Below are 25234 nucleotides of genomic sequence, written 5' to 3'. Positions count from 1 at the left end.
ATTCGTCAGCCCCTCGCACACACCCTTGCTCCCCTCGCCGCAGGCCACGGAGACATCTGCTGCTGGCTTTGCTTTCCCTGCACATCTCTCTGAGAGAGTCATGCACACCCACAAGATGGGCACCACAATGATCTGTCCCACCAGGGGTTTTGCCTTTTTTCCCCTCTTCCACACTAGGATGAAGCTCAGACTTTCAATGCTCCTGGGAGAGAAGCAAACAAAAGGACAGAAAAGCAGGCAGAAATCCTAACCCAGCCCAGCCCAGCTTACAGGGCCTCTTTCCAGTGACGGGAGGTGTGGATTGAGAGCCCAGACTCACACAACCAGGTGACACCATGGACATAATGTCCTTCAAGATGAAAAGCATAAATGTATTTTACTGCAAAAGAGAGTAACTGCAAAGCAGAGATCAGAGAATTAGATTCTCCCCATACTTAAACTTTATCTGAGCTGCTTCAGGCTAAGTGCTGTAAATTACTCAGGAAGCATTGGGCTCAAGAGACAGCAAAAGAGAAATCCCTGATTACTCCTGTGAAATCCCTGATTATTCACTCACCTGATCAGCTTAATTATAATGTTATTTTATTTAGGATGTAGTTGCCTTAGGCCTGTACACTAAAGTTAAAACCTCTTAACAGAATTTGGAAACAAAGTTGTTTTTTCATTTTTTTGCACCACAGTCAACTACATCTCATGAGCACTTAAATTAGGTTAAGTAGTTAAATTAGATTACAGTCCACCCCCAACTTGGATGTGCTCTGAATCCATGTCAGACTATTTCTCTGGGAAGAATCACTGTTGCTTAAGAACTGTAACCTTAGTTTGAAAGCTAATTTAGTCCTCAGTATACACATGTATATATGTACAACTCTGTGCATAAATTAAATGAAAAGTTTGTGATATGAAGATATTCACGTGGACAGTAATGTTTTCCTTCCCAGTTTGATATAAAGTAAGAGAAGCAAATAAAACTTTTGTTATCTATTCTGTTTCATTAGAAGTGGAGCTGGTCTAAGGCAAAGAAGAAATCAGAAGAAGAAATGCAAGCTTTCTGCACTTGAAAGGCTGAATTTGCTGAAAAAAGAGAGGGCAGCTGTAACATTTGTAACATGTCATTTCCACATTTTCATGTGAATTCTTTTAGAAAACTCAAAATGTTTCATTTCAGCATTTTATGAACAAAGCTTCAAATTTTTTTTAGTCATCTGTTTTCAAAGACTTACATGCTACAAAGTGCCCTTTTTTGTTTAGAGATTGATCTCAATTAAAAAGAAAAACCCAACTAATATATAAAAATGACAAACCCCAACAAAACCCAATTCCTGCCTTCAAAAGCATCCTCAAAACGTTCCATTTCAAATTGCTCTGAACTTATTTTCCCTTCTCAGTTTTTTGGTTCAGTTCTTGAACTGAATAATCCTTTGTTTATGCATCTTTCATGGAAACTCTGAGAGCTGCACGCTCCAGCCCCAGAGGATGGGCTGTGCCCTCAGAGGAAGGATGGGTTGACCCTCCAGTCTTGTTTCCATTTTCCACATAAATAGCAAATAGGAACCTTCTCTGCCCATGGTACACAAGCCTCACCTCAGGCTCTATTCCCTAAATCTCCACAGTCTTATTACCACCAAACCAATTTAGTGTTAAGCTATTTCTGCCTCGGTAGTTCAGCTTAAGCAAAATATTCACAATATAGAGACTTCTGGTGCCTCAATGTCTTATAGAAGTGGTACTTAAAGCTCCTTGGATAGAATCCCTATCCCATAGGTCCAGATGGGCTTTTTCCTGCTCAGGCATCCTGGTTCAAGGTGGGAGCACAGAGAAATGCAGCTGTCCTGGGACACCTGGACACCTCACAGAGGAGAGAGAGGCCTTTGCATTCAAATTGCAACTCTGTATGTCCATGCAGCACCCAAAGGCTTGCTACATGAAGTTAACTAAAATGTTTTATTGTCTTACAATAAAATTCTGAGTGCTGAGTTTGCAAGGAATTTTAAGAAGCTGACCAAAAAAAAAAAACCAAAAACACCAAACTGTCTGCCTGATTTGATTCCACAGTAGAATTATAGCTAATATACAACTGTTTGTCTCTTACTCATTTACAATCCAAATTGAGTTCTGCTCCCAGATTGTCTCCACTGGGAATTAATTTCCCTTCTTTGCTGGATCCTCCAGAGAGAACACAGATCTGCAGAAGCTCATATTCTTTATCATATCTTGAATATAAAAACTCTCTACAGAGACACAGCTGAGCAAGGCATCAAATGCTTAGCTTGAGGGACTACAACATTTTCACTGACTTCAGCCTGAAACTAAGGGCAGATTATTCACTGTTTGCTTGGGGCTGTTTCCTGCACTTCCCTCTGATGCTCTGCAAGTTGAGTCCTGGCTGAAGTGAGGTACAGGGTGGATCACAGATCTCTGCAAGCACAACAACTTGTATTCCTGAAGTACCTTGCTCAGTTGAGGCTCTTACAATTGCAAGACATAGATAACATGGGCTCCTAAGTAGCTGCTATCACCAGAAGGAGAGAGACAGAGACCACTTAAATCCAGCAGCAGGCATAAGTGTGGAACCAAAGAGCCATAAGAAGACCACGTCTGCAAGAGACTCCACATTTCTGTGACACTAAATCCACTTTTCTTCTCTGTAGCCAACACTGCAAAACATCTGATCTGATCAGCCACTGGTGGCTGCTGAGCTAAAAAAGGAACACAGAGACACTCTGACTTTCTCCAAAATATTGTTAGAGCCCATTGGCCTTGCCCATATCACAGTGCCTGAGTGTTTCCAAGAAAAGAACAGGACAGTTGTCAGAATCCCTATTCAGGCAACACTTCAGCCTGTCTGCAGGCATTTTCACTGCACAGTAATGGACAGAGCCCTCGAAACGTGATGAAGGTGGAAGAGTTCTCCCTCCAAACCCCACTTGCTTTAATGTCTAATGCTGTTCTGTCAACTCTAATGCTAATGGACTTCACATAAAGTCTCTCTATGTATTAGTCCCATGTCACAGAGGGTTCCCTCTCAGTATCATGTCATGCTGATGGAACTGCTTTATCAAATGCTCCTTTCTGTCTGACAAAGCCATCCTTCACTAAAATGCTTCATTAAAAAGCATGCACATTGCTGCTGAAACCTAATGAAGAAAATAAGGTTTTATATCCTCTTTTTTGAGTTTGCTAATTGAAACTTTTGAGACCAGACCTTGGATATTAGGAGGCATTGGAGGCCAGAGGAGAGATTGATTTTTAATGAACTCAGGCAAATCTCACTGTCTATTTATAAAGAACAGGCTCCATGTCTTCCTTCCCTAAAACAAAAAAACTTGCACTGATCCCAGAAAATATCTCCCCTTCACTGAACTATCTATGATTATTATTTTTATTGGTGCACTTAAGAATCCCAGAATTAAATTATGCATTCATTAAAGAGCTCCATCTCAGCAAGCCAACAGGCAAAGGGTGTGAGACAATGACAGACAGTACAGAGGTGACAGCCCCTGCTGCCTCCCTCCCTATCTCTACTGGAGACCTCATTGCACAGGAGCTCTAGGGACTCACCTACCTCCATGATAAGTGCATTTCTGTTTGTTTGTTTGCCTTGAAATGCTTCATCTAAGTGCCAGTTGTCCGAGGGGGTGTCACAGCTGTAGCACTGCCCAGCTATGGAAAAACATGAAATATAACAAGTGTAACAAATGTCAGAGACTCATCAGAGCTATGCCTGGCATCTGGCACAGGTTCCAGCAGTCACGTCAGCTTCTTATCACTACACAAAGCTGAACACTGAGAGTGACCAAATCAGGACTTCTCATGAGGTGGTGCTGTAATACAGCTCAAACTGCAGGAAAGTCAATGCTGTTGAAATGATGCCCACGTGAGATGTTTGAATTAAAACTGCAGGACAACTCATCTGGCTCTCTCTCTACAATGAGACTGAGTTCTTGGGGCTGCCCCACAAGCCTGTTAGTTCTGAACAGAAGGGGAGGCTACTCTGTCCCTCTGTTGCCTTCCTTTTCTAGTAAGAATTCATCTGACAGACAGTAGAGACTGAGTTATCCCAAGTACCACACAGATCAAAAAAGCACAAAGATAAAAAAAGAGTGTATGTCCTTTGATGTGAAAATAAGTACGACAGAGTGAGGCTTTATGAGGAAAGCCTTTTTCTGTACATCACAGTTGAACCTGTAGGACTCCTAGACCTTATCAGGTCTGTTGTTCAGACTGACCAGGGTTTCTTGGAAAGGCAGGAAGCAAGTGGAACAGTGCACCCCAGTAGTGAAAGAAGAAGGAAAAAAAAAAATCAGTCTTCAGCTACATGACCTCATTTAAACCACTTCTGGTTGTCTGCGGATTTCAATTGATGCCTTTCTCTGACATGAGTGGGAAATGCTGACCATTCGGCAATGACTGCAATCAGTATGAATGCTTGAATACATAGAAATTGCCCTAAATTCATGGCTGCATTTGTGAAACAAACAAATGAAACCCTTGTTACCTCTGTTTTCTTTCAAGTCTATGTCCTTTCTCCTTAAGGGAAATGTTTCTAAAATTGCCTCAGTGATTTAAAACCTCAGTGCCTGCTAAATGTCAACAAAACCTGCAATTCCCACCTAAAACTTAATCTACATACAAATTTGATACAAGTGCAAAATTGCCATTTAACATTAGCAAGAAACCCCATTCCTCTAGGGAAGAAAGATGATTCCTTTGTCACAAACTCTAAGCAAGGTTTGTTTTGACAAAAAGGTGGCAAAAAGTGAATCTGTATCTACTGCATTCACTGACTGTAGGTCAACAAGGAGAACCACAAGCTGCTTCTGGGAAAAGGTCTTCAGCCAAGGAGGCACTATGGAGGAAGGATGGAGGCACCCAGCACATCCAAACTGGAGTCAGAGGTGGGGACACAATGAGGTCCTTCAGACCTGCACCTCCCAGGACAACAGAAACAGAGGGAGAGCCACCCACAGACCTGGACCAAACCACCACCACTATTACCCCAAGATGTTATACAGTCTTGGTTCTTAGCATTGCTGCTTTCAAAAATCAGCTTTTTCTCTCCAAAGTTCATGGAGGGACTTCTGGATCGTCCTTGTGGAAGATGAAATATGATGCCTTGACTCTGTGGGTGTCAGGAATAATTCCTTAAAATTATTTAAATTCCCACAAATGCAGGCAATGTTACAACCTAAATCCACTGCAGCAGCAGAGATTTACTGCTCTCTTTGTATAATCACAGAATTGTTTAGGTTGGAAAAAGACCTTTAAGATCATTGAGTCCAACTGTTAACCCAGCACAGCAATGTTCACCACTAAACCATGTCCCCAAGTGCCACATGTGCACACCCTGTAAATCCCTTTAGGGATGGCGACTCCACCACTTCCTTGCTACCCTGATCTGTGAAGAAATTTTCCCTAATATCCAATCTAAACCTCCCTGGCACAATTTGAGGTCCTTTCTTGTTCTCCTATGGCTTGTTATTTGGGACAATAGACCAACTCCCACCTCAGCAAAACCCTTTTAGGTAGCTGTAGAAAGCAATATAGTTCACCCTGAGCCTCCAGTTCTCCAGGCTAAACAACTCCAGTGAGTTTATTTCTAGCAATGTTTTCTTTCCCTTTCAGAAATCAGGAGAAGACAATACCACAAAAGTATTTGAGATCTATGTGAACCCTGTTTATCCACTGTGGATTGGGATTTACATTCCAGGGATATAATGAACCCAGAGACGCAAAGATGTGGGCGCACAATGTTATTAAATCCTTGAAGATTATCCCAGTTTCACCCCATAATGGAACCTTTCCTTAATGACTCTGGCATGGATATAAACTATAGCCTTTAAGAGAGCTCAATGCCAACAGAAACCAGCAACTCTGCTGAGGCTTTATCGTTTTTCTTCAGTGGAGGGGAAAAGTGTTTATCTGGGAAGCGTTTCACATCATGGACAATAGGAAACTGTTCAGCTTTCCACAAATAGGCTGGTGTGCAACTTCCAAGCACTCTCCAAGGAAAACTTTGGAACACAAGCCACGTCTTTCCAGTAGGGATTTCATGTAAAGTAGGTAATGCCTCAAATCCTTCATCCTGATTTATTCCTGCTTCATCCTCATTTCAAAGCACTGTACTCACTTCAAACACAACATGAGGCTCATCTCTGAACGTGCACTTTGATCACTGGGGACTCCAGATTGGTATCACCCCTTCAGACATAAACAGGGATGTGCTGTCCTGACAGAGGAATTTCTGGGACTGCCTTTATTTTTGCAGGAGTAATTTGGAAATGTGAAGCTGGGGTCATATGACAGCAGATGCAAATCTCGTTTCCAGACAGGGCACTGGGTACTAAAGCACTTGGAGCCTGTCTATGGCTTTGCTGCTGAAGTGCTACAGGTTAGCAGGAAAATGCTACTATTCCTGAGCTGACTGCAAATCCATGGAGAAAGCCTTCAGTGTGCTCTTTCTTACAAATGAGAGCCCCAAAGTGGGTCTTTTCCTCTGCAAGCTGCCACCAACAGAGAGGGGCATTATGGAATTGTGAACTGCTCTGATGTCTCATAAAGCAGTAGGAATGGGAAATATCCCAAATTTAGTCCTTCTGTCAACTCTGGCTCCCAGCAGGACCAAATGTTTTCTTGCTGAAGTGACAACCAATTGTTTTCTTACTGAAGTGACAAAAGTTACGAACACGGTGGGTGTAAATTTACAACTAATTCTTGACGCTGATGAAAAATTCTGTACTATGGTGGAGCTCCATGAGGCAGACAGATGGGCATAGGCAGGTCCACAGTGGCCATGAAGGGGTGAATCCTCCAGGTGCTTCTCCTGACCAACAACAGCCTCTGACAGTGGCAGAAGATCCAGTTTTCACAAGCACAACAGCTGCATTACGTGCAGCTGCCCACCTAATCAAGAGGTCATTAGGGAGGCCCAGACAGTTCAGTTTCTGCCAGACACTCCCTGTGCCCCAAACTTTCTAAATTTGCACCTATGAATCACAAAACTGGATTACTGTGGTGGTGTATTTTGAGCAATCGCAATTGCAAGAAACTGTCTTTATTCCAGAAATTCTTCCACCATATCACTTGACAGCCACTGTACCTACATCCATCTACAGCATCTGATCCATCTTTCCTCCCTTCTGTTTCTGTTCACAGGTCCATTTTTCACTCTTCCTGGAATGCAGAGCATTAGGGAGTATGGGTGGGAAACCAATATCTTTCAACACCCACTAATAGAATTTTTTTTTATTAATTAACTTTGTGGGAATAAAAGAAAAGAGAAAGAGCTGATCTTCTGCTCTGAAATCATGAATCACTGTGGAAGAGAAAACATGTCCTCTGAGGTACCTGAGGCCACTTCAGAGAGAATGAGTGACTGAGCTGCTTCCTTGGAAAGTCCTGAGTCATCAAACACAGCAGTTTAATCCCCAGGAAATGGGAAACACATTGGCATGATGTTCACTTGCATGGAGCATGAGGTCCAGAGAAGGGTGAAACTCCAAAGACTCTGCAGATCAGTTTAGCTTCAGGAAGTATTTTAAAACATAAATACTTCTCTGAAGTATATCTGATCTGGATCTGGGTACTGTATTCCCAACACATGATTTCCCAGATGAATCAAACTCTTTACAAACTTTACAGATTGCATATGAATTTACTTTGACTTCTCATAAAAATGATTCAAAGATCTTGACACAAAAATGCATTCTGGCTTTTAAGGTATTTACTGTGACAAGTGCTTCATAAATTCACCATCCTTAATTTACTGTTAAAAGAACTTACTCTTTTTGGCATTCCTACTCCTTCTACTAGCACCTAACTAGGAGGAGGGGCTGATATTCATGGATCTCAGCCTGACTCTTCACCATATTCTCCCAAAGGGACACCCACACAATCATTTAGGAACCAAAGCTGGCTTGTGGCCAGCATGAAGTCACCTGGCTCGCCTGAGATACCATGAGTTGTTAAAAGTGAAACTATTTAGCACCAAAATGGGTAAGAAATGACACAAAATCACCCTTCCCCATATGTACATTAGAGTGACTTTCTACTTGTGAGGGAAATTTGAAAAGGTTTCAGTAAATTTCACAGCCTGCCACAAAAAGATCCACATACAGGGAGTCATTTAGTCATGCCACCAGTCACATTACAGTTTTCTGGAGGGCTTCTAACTTCATTTGAACTCCAAAGAATGCCCTTATGAACACATGATCACTCAAGAAAGATGAAACGTACTTCACAGCAAAATTATCTGTAGAACACTGTATCCTTGATTGTTTTTTTTTCTAAGGGACTGTTATTAAAGGAATCTTAGGTGAAAGTGTCCGTGAGAAAAGTCATTGCTTTCTTTCTGTTCCTTTTTTAGGAACTTGTGCATTGTAAAGAGCTCCCTGAAATCTAAATTACAACACTCATGCTGAATCAAGCAGCTCTATTGATCACAGCAGAGCCCATAGACCTGTTGCTGAAGGAAAAGAAGTCAGCTCTGGATATGGAAAAGCTCTCTGTCCTAATGTGTGAGGTCTCTTTGCCTGACAACGTGACAGTGGAGGTAAGGAAGTCGGCACTGCAAAGACAGAGTGACAGCAAACAGAGCACAAACTTCCTCAGATAAACGACATCTTTCCAAGCACACAATACCACTTGATACCTCTGTGCCCCTTGAGCTGTTACAAAGTGCAGCTGCACTTCAGCCCAGATTGATGTGGCCCGGGGTGGAGGCCATCAATCCACAGGACAAGTGCAGGCTGAATACACAAACAAAGTCACACAACCTCACTGTTTTAACACAACGCCGGGGAGAGGATGGTGCAGTCTTTCCAAAGGCTTAAATGAGCTTAGTGGCACATCTCACAGAATGACTAACCATCTAAAACTTGATTAGCCACCTAAAACCAGCCAGACACCTCCTGCAAGCAAGTTGGGCCACTTATCTGAAGATGCCCATGAGCACTGCTCTGGAAAAGCCAGGCTTTGTGCTTAGAAAAGCATCTGCACAACTGTGTGAACATACTCTGAGCTTTCCACCAACTCCCTCATGGCTCCTCACAACCGAAGATGGGAGAGGAACAGCAACATCTCATATTAACAATGACCTCTAAAAGCTACTGGCACTGATGGAAGCCAACAACTTCAGTGCAAGTTGGATCAGCCTTATCTCTAATAACTATAAACCAAAATTTTCATCTCGTACTCATGACCTGAGGTGAAAAGATCTGCGTTAGAGTTGGCTGGAAGGAGAAAGAGGATGAAAAATCAGCTTCTCCTGTGGAAACAAGAACACTGAAAGTTGGCTAGGAAATAAGGTAAGAACTAGCTCTGAACTTTTGAAGTCTCCAAGGCTCTGTAAGTTTACTATTAGAGAGTTTATAGAGTATGAGATACAGATCTCCTAAACCTGATAGGCTGCAGATCAGCAAAAAAACCTAGAAATCTTAGCACTGGCTTCAGAACAGCTCAGCAAGCAAGCTGCCCTTGAGCAAAAAGAAGCAAGCCTAGGTTTCCCCAGACGCCTTGTTCCAGAGAAACAGAATTATATGGAATATGAAACAATTTTTTCAAAAGAAACCAGAAATTTTACCAAGGATAAAATCTGATTATACAGCAAAGTGAATGTCCCACTGGGAGAACTAGTCAAGCATGAAATTCCTGAGAAGTTCTGTTCTGTATTCTTACTCCAACACCATGAATTATCTTGCTCTTTCCCAGGTTTTTTTTGTAGCAAGTTGCTAAATTCCATTCTCTCAGAAGGTGCTCAGTGTCTAAAGGTGGCCTAGAGGACATGCAGATGCCCTGTCCCTAAGTCATGTATTGCTCAGGAAGTGACAGGATAATTAAATTTCTATGGCTGAGAATTTGTAAGTTGACTTTGCTTCTCTACCATATTTTGGAGACCTTCTTCCATGTTTTTCTCCCGAAGAATTACTTTGGCTGGCTCAGGCTTTGTGGCTGTAAGGTAGACACAGTGACAATCAAATTGCAAAGGAGAGTATTTTAAAGGCACACAGGAACATGAAAATGTAACATGCATATTTTCGAGGCTAAATATTTTAAGTATTGAGTCGTCATATTCTCCAATGTTAGATGAGGCAATAAATTCACAAATGTATGCAGATGAACCTCATTTAATCCCTGTGCACATCTTACTGTACATTATGCTGTCAAAGAACCTCCCCCTAAATAATGGACTCATGTTTCTTCTCAGGGAAGGGAGCTAGTGATGGGAGTTTGATCCTTAGGCCCAGATCAAGTGAAAGATCCAAAGATTTACAAGAAGTTTAAGAAGAACTGCTGCATCCCAATGGGGAGAGTATTCCACTGACATAAAAAAAAAAGGGTGCATTTTTCCCTGTATCAGAAGAGACAGGATCTCAGATGAGAAGCTACCTTTCTCAGTTCTTTTTTCCTCAATTAATTCAGTTATTTCCAATTAAAGTGTCACAACTCTTGTAACATTTTTTTTCCTACTTATTTTCTAAATGAACTTCTACTTATTTTATAACAACTTTAACATCCTCCCTAACACATCCCAAAAATTAACAGCTATGCAGAGTGGAGCAACCCTGACTAGCAGGCACCAGAAATCCGAAATTTTTTAGGCATCCCAAGGAACTTGGCAAGTACTGGGAGATTCATGAGAGTTCTGAGGGCATCTGGGATTTCCTAAACTGGGTTTACCAAACTGGGGCTGTGGGGAATGTTATGTCAGACGTTTTTCCCAATTCTGTCCATCATCTTGAGAGGGTTAGGGATTCTGATGGAGTGAAATGGCTGCATCACTGTGTGGATGGAGATTATTTTCAGCCCATGGGGAAGGAGAGAGCATTCCTTGGGGAGCAGAGGCTTCCACCCTGAGACAACGATGAGTAGAAGAGCCAGGGTCACACCTCTAGGATGCTATAGGAGAAGGGAAACAAAGAGGAATCTCTTTGCTTCAGACAGAAGGACAGGAGTAAGTTACAACAGCAAAGACACTGCTTCAACTGGGACAGGAAGTGCAAACAGAAGGAGCAAGGATAATTAATTTCTCCAGCAGTGCTCTGAGAGTTTACAATAAACTCCCAAACTCTCAGACATAAAACCTTGTGCTGAATTCTTTGATTCATCCTGAATTCCCTGGTTCTGAAAGAAGGCAGCACTGATCCCATCCTTGGAGAAAGCCTGATAAAAATGAGACTGCTGCATGTTAGTTAAGCCAAGAGGATGGTGTGCAGCACATCAGGGCTTGGCACATGGCAGAAGGTCAGAGCTGATTCTGAGAACCCAGCAACAAGAGAGTCATCATGGACACAGGTGCTTCCTGGATTGATCTTGCATTTTGGCTGTTTCCAGTCAAATGTGAAGCAGCTGTGGCCCTTTATCTGCTCAAGCCACTGGAATCCATCTAAGGGGAGACTTTCTCCCATCTCCTCCTCTCTCCAAGCATGCAGCTCTGTTTTCTGAAGACGGAAAGGAGCAGGGACAGCCAGTTGGCAGAACTCCCAAAAAAAACCCCCAAAAAACAACAACCAAAACAAACTTGTCTTTCTTATCTCAGGGCAAAGTAATGAGATATTGATTCAGTCACTAATTTTCCAATGCCTCTATCTGGGGACAAAGATGACAGCCAGCAAAATAAGAAGCAAAAATGAATGCTACTGAAGGCTGTCACGCAAACAGATTCAGGACGCTTCCCTCAGGCAACAAAATGAACAAATTAAGCCAATGTGAGAATAAGTTCTCAAGTGTTTATGGCAATGTTCTTCATGATGAATAGAACAGGGTTTCTTTTACAGAAAGAGATTGAGCTTTAAAGAAGGTGTTTTCAATAGTCAGCTGGTGGAATTCTGGAAGAGGCACAGGAAGGTCAACACTTGGCCATCAGGCAGATCAATAGAGGAGCCAGGAGATTTCAGAAATCCAATCAGTAAGAGTTCCCAAATAGCTCCACACCAGCTATATGTACTTTATATAAACTTTTCTTTGCCAGTTCACTGATTCTGGAGCCATCAGACCCCTCTATGTTTTGGCTATCTCTTCCAGCCAGACAAGATCTTGCTTTATTTTTTCCCACTACCTTAGGAAAGGGAGGATTTGGCTCAAATTTGTGCTTGTCACTAGACAACAGAAATGTGAGATTCTAGGTATTCAGTTTGGTTGGCTTAAAGAGCAGCCATTTCACAACCCATGCCAACAGAGGAAGCCAACAATCTTCTGGCTTTACCCAGTCAGTATGCAACTGACAGCATAAACAGGTTTGGTCTTTGTCCTTTTTTTTGGCTTTTCTTTTTCTGATACATACAAACAGTGCTAGTTATTTTCTACAAAAGGGATTCTCTTGTCCTTTCTAAAACCAAAATGGATGGCAGAGTTTAAACATCATACCAGGCTATACTCCACCTATTTATGGTAATGCTGTTGAATTATGGTTGAACAATAAAGATCAGATTACTAATCATGCCAGTAACAGTAAGAATCATACTGCTCTGGGAACAGAGAGATTAAAGAAAATGACCATTTGCTTTCTTGGCATGGCAGCACTGGTAGTAAGTACGACACGGTATGAGTGTTTTGCTAAAGTTACTTTCATATAATGGGGCTTCTTAACCTGAGAAAAATTGTCCTGCAAATCACTGTCAAGGAATCATTGATATTCATCCAAAACCACTCTCAATTCAATTTGATATACTTTCAAACATTCCTATGTGCCAGCTAGAACTGCTCCTCTTCACTCTTCTGCTTACAGTCTGTCCACAACACTTCTTTTGAATTCCCTTTGCTAAAACATAAGCATGCAGCTGCCACATTTTTTTTTCCAACCCTTGCATTTTTTCCATGTGCTGTCCACCCCCTCCAAACTCCACATTAGAATCCAGCTGATCTTCCCTGAACACGATCCAGTTTTTCAACTGTCAATGCCAGAATGTGATGCAGTGGGCTTGACTCCCTTATACAACTCATTTGGAAGTAAAGCAGAAATGTCTCTTTTGGGCTTTAGCACAAAGAAATACCTCTTCATGTATGGCTCCACAAGAATCAAGATGAAAACACCTGCACCTCTGAAACCTCTGTAACCCACAAAACAATCTCTGCTTTGCAAGCAGCTCAAAATTTGAGCTTCTATCCGTTCATTTGATGTATCTATTTTGTTACTACAGTCACTATAGCAAAATAGTTCCTCTTCTGGGACTTTCAATTGTTTTTATTTCATCTTTTAAAAAGGAAAGAGAAGAGTAAAAAAAGGAAGGCTAGACAAAAATGCAAGGTTCCTTAAGACACTCAATTACAGCAACATGACAATGTAATATAAACATAAACAACACAACAACTATTAAGTTGTCGTGCTATTGCGATGTTGTACTCTGTTTGGCTAGACTGTCTTTTGGAGCTCACCCAGAAATCATAAAATACAAGTTATTCTATAAAAAAGAGACAAAATGGTTTGCAGCAGCCTACCCATTTCTAAGGGGGAGCCCCAAGCACTTCTGATAGCTACAGCCCCAGTTACAGGAAAATGACAATATAGTCCCTGATGTGCAGTTTTGAGAGTCTTTTTTTCTTCTAAAGGCAGAAGGCTGTTTCTTGTGAATATATTTAAATGCTCTTTATTCACAATTTCTATAGTTTTCTGCTGTTTCTGCACCTTGAGTAACTCAGTCTAGTGGCAAGTCTGGATGTTTTTACCATGCATTTTATTTTTCTTTCTTTAGTCTCATCTAGAACTGGCAGATCTAGCTTATCATCAGACCACAGGAAAACTCACAGAGCATCTAATCCTTATGGGGGGCAACCATGTGTTTCCTTTTGACTCCACCCACTATTCCTGTACAACCATTTATCCTTTAATAAAGTTTTTTATGTTCAATGTTCAGAGCAGACCCTGCTGGAATAAGGTTTCTAGTCCAGGCAAAGCTGCCCAACACTAAAGTTAGAGGATAGAACAGAACAGAAGTTACCCAGAGTGGGACCATTCAGCTGAGGACACACACATAGATCTAGGCAGAGTCCAAACCCTCCTGCTTTCACCGGCATTTCCCCCAGATATTGAGAATTTTAGGGAAGACATCATGAACAGGAGACACTGCTGCCAAGGTAGGGGAATGTGCACATAGAGGTGCTCCACTCTGCAAATAAGTCAACATTAAGCACTGGCTTTGAGTCAAGTTTCCTGCCCCATCCTTTATTTCAAGTCTGTGATGATGTGTACAGACATAGCCTAACACCAGAGAGCAGAGACTATTCTTGGGTTTCTCTCACACTACTGCATCTTTAGTTCTGCTCAAGGGCTTGCAACAGCCAATAAATTAATCGTTTCACAATTTCCAGTTGAAACAATTTTCATGGGAAGATGATACTTTCAACTAAATGAAAATTACTGAAGAAAGTGTCTGCTTCCCTGAGTGGAAAGTTTCTTTGTTAAAAACCTAGGAATGGTACACCTCAGCTGTTCTGCTATAGTTTTCTTGGTTTTTCTGTTTTGCTTTTTTTTTTTTTTTTTTGGTTGGTTTTAGTATAAAATTTCCAGTTTCAGTGTTTACTGCTCTTCCCTGCACCATGTTGACTTTTCTCCCCCTGCCAAAGTGCTTCTTAAATCTCCTCTGAATATATGCTCTTACTGGTGGTGTTTAACAGCCTTTTCTTCCTCTTTCCCCCATTGTTATTTAAGACGATGCTTTTATTGCTCAACGGATTCCAAGAAGCATTTTGGATAAATGCTTTGTCAAAGAACACTTATGTACAGTTGAGCCATATTATATTCTATATGAATCACTGCGGATGTTTCCCAAACAAGGTTAGATCAGCCAGATTTTCCAACTAGATTACACACAGCTTTTTCAGACATGGTCTACTACCTCTGCTATTAATCCTCCTCATTGAGACTCACCTCGGTTTTGGACCATGTCAAGTCTGCCCACCAGGGACAGGAGCATGCTGCTAACACTTTCTCCTAATGAGGATAACAATCCTATGACAGAGTAGCCTTGGCCAAATTTTATCTGCAGAATGTAGGGGAAAGGCTGATTTTGTAAAGCTAGATAGTCTCTCACCAGCCTTCATGGTTTTATTGTCTGTGATTTCTTCAGACAGAGGCCTCATATAAATGGCCAGGAAAAAGAAACATCTACAGGACAAAGGAAGTTTGTTTCACCAGCTAAGGACAATTTTGTGCCATGTTTTATTTTATACTAGTGAAGATTGCCAAGAGCCTATTGATCAGCCCTTCTTGCCTGCTTTACCTGACCAGATATACAGAGAAGCTCAGGGAATACTGAATTGCTCTCTACCTGCCCAAAACACTTTCAGTGATGCATCTGCTACATTAAATGTGGTCCTTCAGGAAAAACTGAAATTCCTCTTGAAAAACAGCAGCCTGACAGAGAGGTCTGCAATGGAGAAGCAGCAAAAACCCCATGGAGAGCAAAAGGAAAAACAACTCTGGGGGAAAATGAGCTAGATGAAATGTTTCTTTAAAGAAACCATGGCACTTCTGAGCTGGTATAATGAAGCAGCTGTGATATAAATAATGTCCCCAAGTGGAAAAAACCCACAAAAACACCAGCCATTCAGGCTCCATATGTTTCCAAACTCACACAATGGATGCTTTACAATGCACTTTTTGTCTGGAAATTGGGTGGGAAAGGGAGGTTCCTCACCCACCTCCTCTACTACTGCAATAATCTTGCTTAGTCACAGAAAAAGGGAGAAAAAAAAGAAGAGAAAGTGATTAATAATCTGTGGGCAGCTGCTTACTTTCCAATTGGTTGTCCAGGAGGGGTGTGCTCCACTTCAAATCCTGCTTGTCTCAGTACATCAATCACAGTGTTGTTACCCAGGAAGTGACCTAAAATACAGGTAGAAAATAGCACTGTCAATCAAACTACTACTCTCACTTGTTTGAGTTTCTCCTGTTGGAACAGCAGCTTTAGGAGTCAAGGGTACCAAAACCTAGACCAGAGCAAGGGACAGCATACACCCCAAACACTTTCTTCTTCCATTTCATTTATCCCTCCCTGCCCTCACATGGCCAGGGGACTGGGTGGATAACAGGAAAGCTAGATGGGTTGCTAGTCTTGCCTTCCACTGTGACAATTTTTAGGACATACACTGATTAAATAAATTTCCAAGATGGAGATCAGAATGACCCCGCAGTGGCAAAAGGATATTACTAGGGCTTTGACTCTTGAGATGGAACAACTTACAACCCTGACCATCACTGCTCATGGACATGTGCTAATGAAGAGACTCAAGCTTCTACACTGCATGTTCAGCACTCGTCTGACTAAAACCAGAGTGATTCAGGAGTTGTCTCATCAGCCATTCAGCCACCTGCACAGTGGGGCTGGGAGGAGCTGGAATGGTAACCTTATCTCTCCCAAAACATGAAGATTTAGTCCTGTAATTCAGGGCTCTTTGTTAGAAGTGTAAAGGTCACATTCCTATTCACAGAAGTAACAAGGAGCCCAGTAAGTATTGCAGTGTGTAGAGGCCTTGAAAGAGTTTACTTAAGGGGGTCCCATATACTTGAAATCTGAACCAAATCCCACCGGTGTCAATGGGAGCCCTCAAAGGGCTTTGAGCACAGACTCAATAAGGGAGTGTAATACAGCCAAAGCTTTCAACTTATTGTTGAGTCTCACACTGTTTGCAGGATGGGTTGGATATATAAAGTAAGGGAGCAAAAAGTCCACAAAGGGGTTTATTAAAATCCACATAGCACTGCAACCTGTCTCCAACTGCAGCCATGACTGATGTGGAGGAAGAACAGAACAATCCTCTTCCATTATATCCATTAACTTCCAGCTCTGCAGGGCCAGGTGACCCCATTTACACCCAGGTCATTGCACCTCACTGCCAGCTCTGAACAGACCAGTTCACCAGGAATGTGCCCAAGCCTCCATGTGCCTGTGGCATCTTGGAGAAGGGAGTTCTACCATGATGTGGGGTGTAAGAACTCACTCCTCTGGTTTGCTGGTGCTGCTTGGAGACAGTGTGCTTGCCTGAAGCACAGTGGAAGTGTTTGCAGGAGATGTTTCTGACTGCCTGGCTCCACAGCAGAGACAAATATTTTGTACTGAAAAAACCAAGGCAGGCAAGAGGTGCCTGAGCCCCCCTCCAAGGACACCACTGTGCAAGGAGCTGGTGCAGCCACCAGCAGAGTCACCCCTGGGATTCATCGCCCACCCTGCACAAAGTCCTGATGAACTTGAGAGCATTCAGCCCCCAGAATTTGCTCAGCCTGCATCCCTCTGCTCCCACTGCCAACAAGGGCGCTAACTCGCCTCCGTTGTTGGAACGATGTAGCTGTATGGCTTTGAGTGCAACTTGCAAATGCTGGTAAGAGCTTTTAGCCAAAAGACACTTATTTAAATGATTAAATGTGCATTTGGAGAACCCTGGTGTGTTCCAGGATTCCTCCACTTACTTTTAAGAAAACTCAAAATTTGATTTTCTCCTTTCTAACTTGCTTGTAACAAAAGCCAAAGCAGCAAAGAACAGTCCCAAAAATGTGTTGTACACACTCAGATATTCAAGAAATGAGACATTTGTGAATGATTAACTGGATTTGATCATATCCTGTTTTTTTATGCAGTGGCCAAAGCAAACAAAGGTCCCCATTCTGTCACTGGCAAAGTGACACTGAGGAACCAAAGTCAAAGGTATCAGAGTCTGAGACATTTCTGAGTCCACTTTATTTTCCCTGAGCCAGAGTCTTAAATGCCAAAAGATTTCTTAATGTAAATAATTGTCCTGAATCCAGCAAATCTTTGACAAGATGACAGCACAAGACAAACCAATTTTAACTCTTGCAAACTCAGGGAAAAAAGTAACTATGCAAAAGCTCTGACTCCTCATCCACACAGTGATAGGTCTGTCAACGTCAGCTCCTCAGCAGAACCTGCAAGTCCCGTCAAGTAATGGATGAAGACCAAAAGGTGACACTTTCTGGGCTTCCCATTCCTGCCCTTTGTGTGGATACCACGCTGAAAGGTGCCAGCCACTGGGACTGGTGATCTGGTGGTCAGCATGGCAATAGGGGTTGTTCTTTTAATTTTGCCTTTCCTAACTGGAAGGAATGCCAGCTTCCATTAAAAACCCCTCAACTTCAGATTCTCAAATAAATTAAAATCTTAATTACAAATATCCATGTGAACATCATTGTTATTTAATTGTACATCCACAAGCCAACACATACTAAAATACACCTAATGCTCCAATTCAACCAAGAGAACAGAAATAAAAAGAAATAAAAAACCAAAACCAAAATCCAGCTTTGAGCTGACTTCCAAATAATCCTCCATTCCACAGACATCAACAGACCCCAAAACTTTAACAACTACTGGAAATGGCATGAGCAAGTCTTTGCAAAACTTAACCTTTTGACTCTGCTTAAAATTTACCTGTTTGTATTATCCCACATACATCTGGGCAAGTTACCATCTATCTCATCATCAGCTTGCCCTGTTAATTCATCCTCTCCACCTGATTGAAGATTTCTGACTTCTATTTGTTTTAGCTTCTCTGTCCAATCAGAATTCACATATGAACACATTAATGTTCATTTTACGTCATGGTAATGCTGTTGTAGCCAACTCAAGCACACCACAAGCAACTGAAATCATGTTCTACTTTAGACTGAAAAAATGAAATTATGCATGCTCAGATCAGCAGTCTCCCACCCAACACAGACATTTCCCAACATGATCCATGGCAAGGAGTTCCTCAGGATCAGAGATGTGGAAGAGGAATGTTTAAGGAAAAAGGTGGCACTTGAGAGGTCCAGTGTAGGTGGCTAACATGAAACACGAAAGGTTAAAGAATTCCTGGAAGAATTGTCTTGGCCTGCCTCCTGCTGTGAACTTCATAATAATTATCCTTTCCAGTTTTAAAATCCAGGAAAATCTTCTGTGTGAGAAATATCTTACATAAAATAACTCTCCCTAGTCACACACAACTAAGGACTCACTTGTTAAATACTAACAACAACAGAATACTTTGACAGCCTATGTGATGGAAACAAAATAACCTGCATATCAGTGCCAATTAAGCTCAGCATCAGTGAAAAACATAAAATTGCTGCCTATGGCTGCTCCTATGTGCAAAGAGAATATGCAGTAACTGTCACATTCTTTACATCAGTGGATTTAATTTTTATTTATAGATAAAAAATAAACGAGCTTTATATATATATATATATGAGTGTGTGTGTGCATGTATGCTTCTGCTTAAATATTTTAAAAATTTCTCTTCCTGACCTGGGAAAAACCTCAAGAAAATATGACTGAAAACTTAGTGCATCTAGAGATATATCAGACAGGTTAGAGAGGCAAGGGAATGATCTTGCATTTCCATCACTATTCCCTTTTCAGTCTAAACCTGAATAAACCATTACTGGAGTATTAACCAAATTTATCTTGACAGCTGATGAAAACTGGATCCGAGAGGTCAGAACATCAGCTGCCTTGGGAAATCCATGGACGTGGAAAAGGAGAGAAAGCAGACATAAAGCATTTTCTACATAGGGACCTGAAGAGAAAGTCTGTACTTGGGCATGGAGATATGCAGAGCAGCCATCCCTAACAGTTAAAGATTAAAAATGCCCAGGTGTGGATGCAATTCTTCCACCCTCTGAGGTTAAGGAGATACTCGTGGGATTTGCTTGAGGACAAGACCCAGTGTTAAACACAGTAATTTTGCAGTTTGACTATCAACACACAGTGGAGTAGTCAGTGTGGCTGCTGCACTTGAGAGGGGGTTTATTTACTAAATTTGATGAGGCCAAGATTATTCTCCTTTCACTCACATCTTGTTTTTTCGAGACAAGGATCTGGAGACAGTGGAGGAACACATTATACAGCATGGCTGCTAACATTAATCATAGACCTTCCATTCCTGGTTTGCTTTTTTATTTTTAATTAAGAGCTGTGCTTTGGACTACAGAAAGCAGATCCATGTAATGTGTTTCCTTATCTCCCCAAGGTTTCATTTTTCACTGGAAGAAAGAAAGAATAAACCATCAATTAGGGTTTTTTTTACTAAAAAACACGTAAAAAAATACGTGAAGTATACGTGGTTTCCTTAAAGCACGTCCATGCACACACTGCTGAAAGAATGCACTTTCTTCCTTTCTTAGTGGAATATCCTGAGGCAGAGAGAATGACACTTCTTAGCCAACTCTTGACAGCCATGTATTTTTTAATTGACTACATAAGCGAAAGCTCTCCTTTTCCATTTCAGACATCCTAGTGACCCTCATCAATAACCTAAGCATCAGGTTGCATCTCTCAAAAGTTAGATGAACTTGGGTGTTCCTACACAGAAAAATTATAACCATGTTTTGATGACAGAAGCAGAAAAAATGTTTTTAAGCAAATGTTATGTACTTTATCTAGGTTTAGAGATCTACTACAAATTACTTTGTCTATTCTTTTAGCAATTCTTTGTTCCATGGCTTAGAAGGATAACGGGGTACAAAGGAGCAGGAGATAATTCCCTCACAAAGGACCTCCATTGCCAGAGCCTTTGAAGTTGTGCTAAAAAAGCCTTGCTAGCCATTAGCTGACACACAGCAGAAATCTGAACTGTTTCCATGCACACTACAAGCAGAGCTATTTTCTGCACAATTAGTCATAAAAAGGGCCAATGTAAACTGTGTCGGGAGGTCTCAATTCTTTACATTCTCCACACAGTGAATCAGACATTATGTATAACGTTTTGCTGCCACTTAGACCTTGGGCTGCTCTGCAATCAGGAGGCGGCAGCCTCTATTCCTCCTTCTCCCTCGATGCTGATTCTCAAGCCCCTTGGCAGCACCGCAGTGTTTATGGTAGGGAAGCTTCACAAGAATTAGTGTGGGGAAAAAGGCACAGGGCTGAGAGCTGCCCCTTCACATTTGGGGTAAATACTTTGCGGTCTCTTTGCCTGCTGCCTCTAAAGCTGCATCTCCATTCCTCTTATTCTACAATGGTCAAGGCTCAGTATTTTAGAAGCTCAAAGATGAATTTGTCAAGATGTGGCCGTAGTAAGGAGCTACAGCAAACACTCCAGGCAATGACTTTTATTTGAATTTGATGATTTCTCCACTACAGCATTCCAGTCTGACCCAGAGGTCTCTGAGTAACAGCAGGAATTTACTGGGAACCACATGCCATCCCACATTACTCCCTTCTGACATGACACATGTTCCAGAGACCCATGGTGGGGAATCAGTGTTGTGGATAAACCCTCCAATTTTTAATTCCCTTTCACTCCTCGTCCAGTGTATTTCTTTGCTAATGAATAACATGCTTTAAAAACTGGAGGCTCTTCAGCCTTCCTCATGATGACCCTCATTGCCAGACAATTGCTGCTCTTTGTTCTTGAACCTCTTTCTTCCTTGAAATCTTACTCTAGTGGTAAGGATGGTCTTAAAAAAGTATCTTGAATGCACTTTGACAAGGAGACAGTGCTGGATTTGTGCAGATCTTGCTTTTGCAAGTTGGATCTAGATATATCTGAAAGATACCCCCAGCCTGAGTACCCCTCTGATGTGAAGTGTCTTATCAAGAATGACACCAGGTAATGGATTGGGTAGGTGATATGCAGCACCTAGGCATGAGTATGATGTTAGGACAGCCTGAATATTTTCATTTTAAATTTTACTGATAACGAGAACAAAATTCATGCTTGTGGGGATCCAACAGGGGAATGTAGTTTCTGGAAATGGCTTGAAGGAACCCAGCCTGTCCCAGTTAGTATGAAATGTGAGCCATACCATGCCAGAAGATGAGACATGCAGCCCTACCACATCAGACTAGATGTAACAAAAACTTCCTAGAGGCTGGTGTTCAGGCTTGAAATAAGAGCTCTGTGGGCTTTCCAAAGAGAAAGGGACTATCAAATGCCCCACCTTCCAGAAAAGTCTGTCACCCCAGGTTGCTGGCCTTTGCCCTCCTTCAAGACATGGTTTTGCACTTGGAAATTGCAGCATTATGCAAAAAGTTGTGAAGGAGAGCTGGAAGTGCAGGGAATGAGCTTTCCTCTTCCCCTATTTGGCAGGAGTGTCCAAGCCCAAAGCATGCCTTAAAAAATACTTTGCACAAGCCACGTGCAATGGTCTTGTAAAGCAGGCTTTCATCATAGACTCCTTACATCATGCCACCCGTTGTCCAAGCAGATGGAGAAATCATTTTCCCTCTCGTTTGATGTTGTTATTCTATGCAGTTGTGAGGAACTGACTCATAGCCACTTTTGGACAGTCACAGCAATCAGAGCAATAACACATAAGAAGCCAAAGCGTGCAGCATTTCCAACGTCCAGCAATCCTCCCATGGCTCCCTTCATTCTTTTCTTGCATGTAATCACCTCTCTCCCCTCCCACCCGAGTGCACTTACAGAACAAGTTCTGGAGAAAGGCCACACCGTAGCCAGAGGGAGAATGGAGAGATGAGGGGCCAAAAGTTGAGGGGGTTATTCCACATTGACGCCAGGCTAATAGAGCACAGATTTGTGCTTCCCTGGGGTGTCTCAGAGATCTGCAGTGCAATTCTATACTTGGAGCATCTCAGTCTGAAGGACAGATTCCCACAGACTTCTCTGCCCCCAAGTATAATAAACTCCCCCAATGTCTCTTCATTTCTGATCTTCCTTTCTGAGCAGCCCTTCTGCTAAGGAGCTATTGTTGAGGTACTCAAATGTCACACCATGGAAATCCTTCTCCAGAAGCACCCTGGAGTGCAATGCACACTCCTCAACAGGCTCAGCATGAGGTGGGACAGAGTTTACCAGTTTGGAACTGGCTCCTTGCTGGTACAGCCCTCTGTTAACAGTTTCAATGCAGTGTCATAATGTGAGCTCAGCAACTCAGTTCTCTGCTGTCTTCGAAGTCTTGGAGCACTTTCCCTAGCAGGCTTGCCCTAAACATATGTGGTAAACAATAAAATTAATTTTTTGGGGAGGGAAAAAAAGCACCAATTTCTTCCAAGTCTAAACCAGTTGTTTCACTTGGGTTAAGAAAAACCAACACAAGCAAGAGCTGAAGTGAGGTCACCTCCTAAGAATCTCCTCTGGCCTCTGTGTCAGTTTGAAGCTGCATCAGATATTTCCAAATGAAGTGAGTGGTCTGTGCTAGTGAGTCTCACTGGAGAGGATGACACCTCCACAGAACAATTCATTCCAACATCTCAAACACTAGGTTTGGGAAGAACATGAGTCCTCTGTACAAGTCTCTTTCCACCTCCCATGTGAGCTCAAGGAGCCCGTTTAACCCCAGTGTCAATCAGACATGGTGACCCACCAAGTCCCCCTGGTACTGCTCAGAAGCTCCTGAACACTGCACACAGCCCATCCTTCTTCCCCATCATTCCCTTTTCTGCCCTGTCCCTCACCTTTGTTGTCATGCCAGAGTTTGCACAGGACAGAGAGCTGTCCTGCCCAGGGCTTTGATTGATTATAGGGCCATTTGGGCTATTTCATATTCTTGCTTCACTTATGTGGCATTAGAGGAGTTTTCCACAGAGAGGAGGTCCAACACAGAATGACAATTTCAGCACATATTCTTAAAGGAAACATAGGATCCCTTGAGAGTCAAACAACAAAGCCTGCATATTTGAAGAGTTTATTCTGTAAAATGTATTGGCTGTGTCTGCTGGAATAAGCTGCATCAACTTACCAGAGCAAAAAAAAAAGGAGGAAAATTATGTGGGTAGGGCTGAAACAGAAGTTTGATTGACTTTGTCCCTAGGTTTTACTGTGAGTAAAGGCACGGCTTACTCAGTCTGAGATACTGCATGGAGAATGGTTATTGGCATTTTCCCCTGTAGCAGAATGCCACAACTAGATGTGATTTTATTTTTTCACTGTTTTTGTTTATTTTTTTTTTAAGGTTCATGCTCCTCACTGAACTATATTGTTGGGAATATACTTTTCTACACAAGGGTGTGACTGGAGGTGTGTGCCAGTCATGCAGGTGTGTGACAGGGAACTTGTCTCTGTGTCCCTCATGGGACCCTCTCCAATGGACAGGGTCAATGTACAAAATCTTGGGAACTTCACCATTCCTAACACTGTAGCAGAAGAGAAGGAAATGATTCTGAGAAAAATCTCAGCATCTTTAAGAGTCTTCCCAGGGTGCTGGAGGCATCTCTGGGACCATCAGATCCCCCAAATGCAGACAGGCTGGTGTGAAATGCACTGTCTTAACATTCTTTGTCAGCTGTCACCAATGCCTCAAGCAATGAGGAAAGTGGTGAAGAAATGAAGCCTCTTTTTGTACCCAAGGTGCCTTATTAGTGCATGTGCAGCCTTGTACTAAACCCTCTCCCACCTGAACCACAGTTATCAGCTCTTTCCACGGAAGCTGCTGCCAGCCCCCAGTACAGCCAGTGCAGGGCAAGCAGCCTCTGAGAGAAGTATTTCATATCCCATCACAAATCCCCTGAGCCAACCCCAAACAGTCTGGAATGCACATGGACCTGCTTGCAAAAGCCAAACACAGGTTGGGGTAGGGGGAGAAACTAGATTTCCTAACTCCTGCCTTCTTTGCAAAGGAGGTAACTGTGAGCACAGCACTAAAACACCTCAAGGACTTGGTGGAGTCAGAGCTCAGGGCAGATTTGGGCCTTGGAAAGCTCCTCAGTCAGGAAGACAGCTCTTTGCAAGCAGAGTATCTCACTGGACTTGTGGAGGCAGCTCTGAGGCCCAGCAAGGACCAAACCACGTGGGACCTCAGCTGCTCTCAGCACACAGCCAGTGCTATGAAGTGCAGCACCTTTGCTTGACTTTGACAAAGGCTTCTGGCAGGTAATAAGGATGCACTAAATGGCTTCTTATAGAAAATAAATAGGGCTGAGGGCCAAAGTCTATCTGCAGGCTCAGAAGTGATTTGGACTCTTGAGTCTGGCTGTTTTTGGCTTCATGGATGCATTTGACTCCTACAAGATACTGTGTCCACATTGTAATCAAGCCTGGTATGAAACTGCACTTCACTGTGTTTGCTTGGAACCTGCTTCCCCCAGTTCCTCTACTTTGCACAAGACAGCTCTAAACTGAACTAAACAGAACTTTATTCTGCTCTAGTGTGAGATCAAACCATTCCAGGAAAGTTATTTGGGGGTAATGTCTGTGGAATCTGTGGAATTACTTCAAAAGACTACAAATGAGCTGTCATTTTCTGTTTGAAAAGCAGTTTGAAAACCACAAATCAAAGCTCCCAGTTGGCAGGACAGGGATCCTTGCTTGTTCTTTCTGTTTTTGACCTCTCAGTCAACTATTCTACAGA

At 42.3% G+C, this 25234-nt stretch overlaps 2 protein-coding genes across 2 annotated transcripts in view; one reads left to right on the top strand and one right to left on the bottom strand.

Moving 5' to 3' along the window:
• FOXD2 (forkhead box D2) overlaps positions 1 to 13843 on the top strand; it is a 279469-nt gene extending 265626 nt beyond the window's left edge. The window contains 1 exon segment of the mRNA XM_085585677.1: positions 8366 to 13843. The gene's annotated coding sequence lies outside the window, so the exon portion shown is untranslated.
• TRABD2B (TraB domain containing 2B) overlaps positions 1 to 25234 on the bottom strand; it is a 265256-nt gene that overhangs the window by 29091 nt on the left and 210931 nt on the right. Inside the window, exon 5 of the mRNA XM_021529047.3 lies at positions 15730 to 15820. Within this exon, the coding sequence (XP_021384722.2) occupies positions 15730 to 15820 (91 nt within the window). The remainder of the gene's footprint in view (positions 1 to 15729; positions 15821 to 25234) is intronic.

The sequence above is a fragment of the Lonchura striata genome, chromosome 8 (assembly GCF_050655825.1).
Source record: "Lonchura striata isolate lonStrDom1 chromosome 8, ASM5065582v1, whole genome shotgun sequence".
NCBI classification, from domain to species: domain Eukaryota; kingdom Metazoa; phylum Chordata; class Aves; order Passeriformes; family Estrildidae; genus Lonchura; species Lonchura striata.
This window is presented reverse-complemented; position numbering and strand designations above follow the sequence as displayed.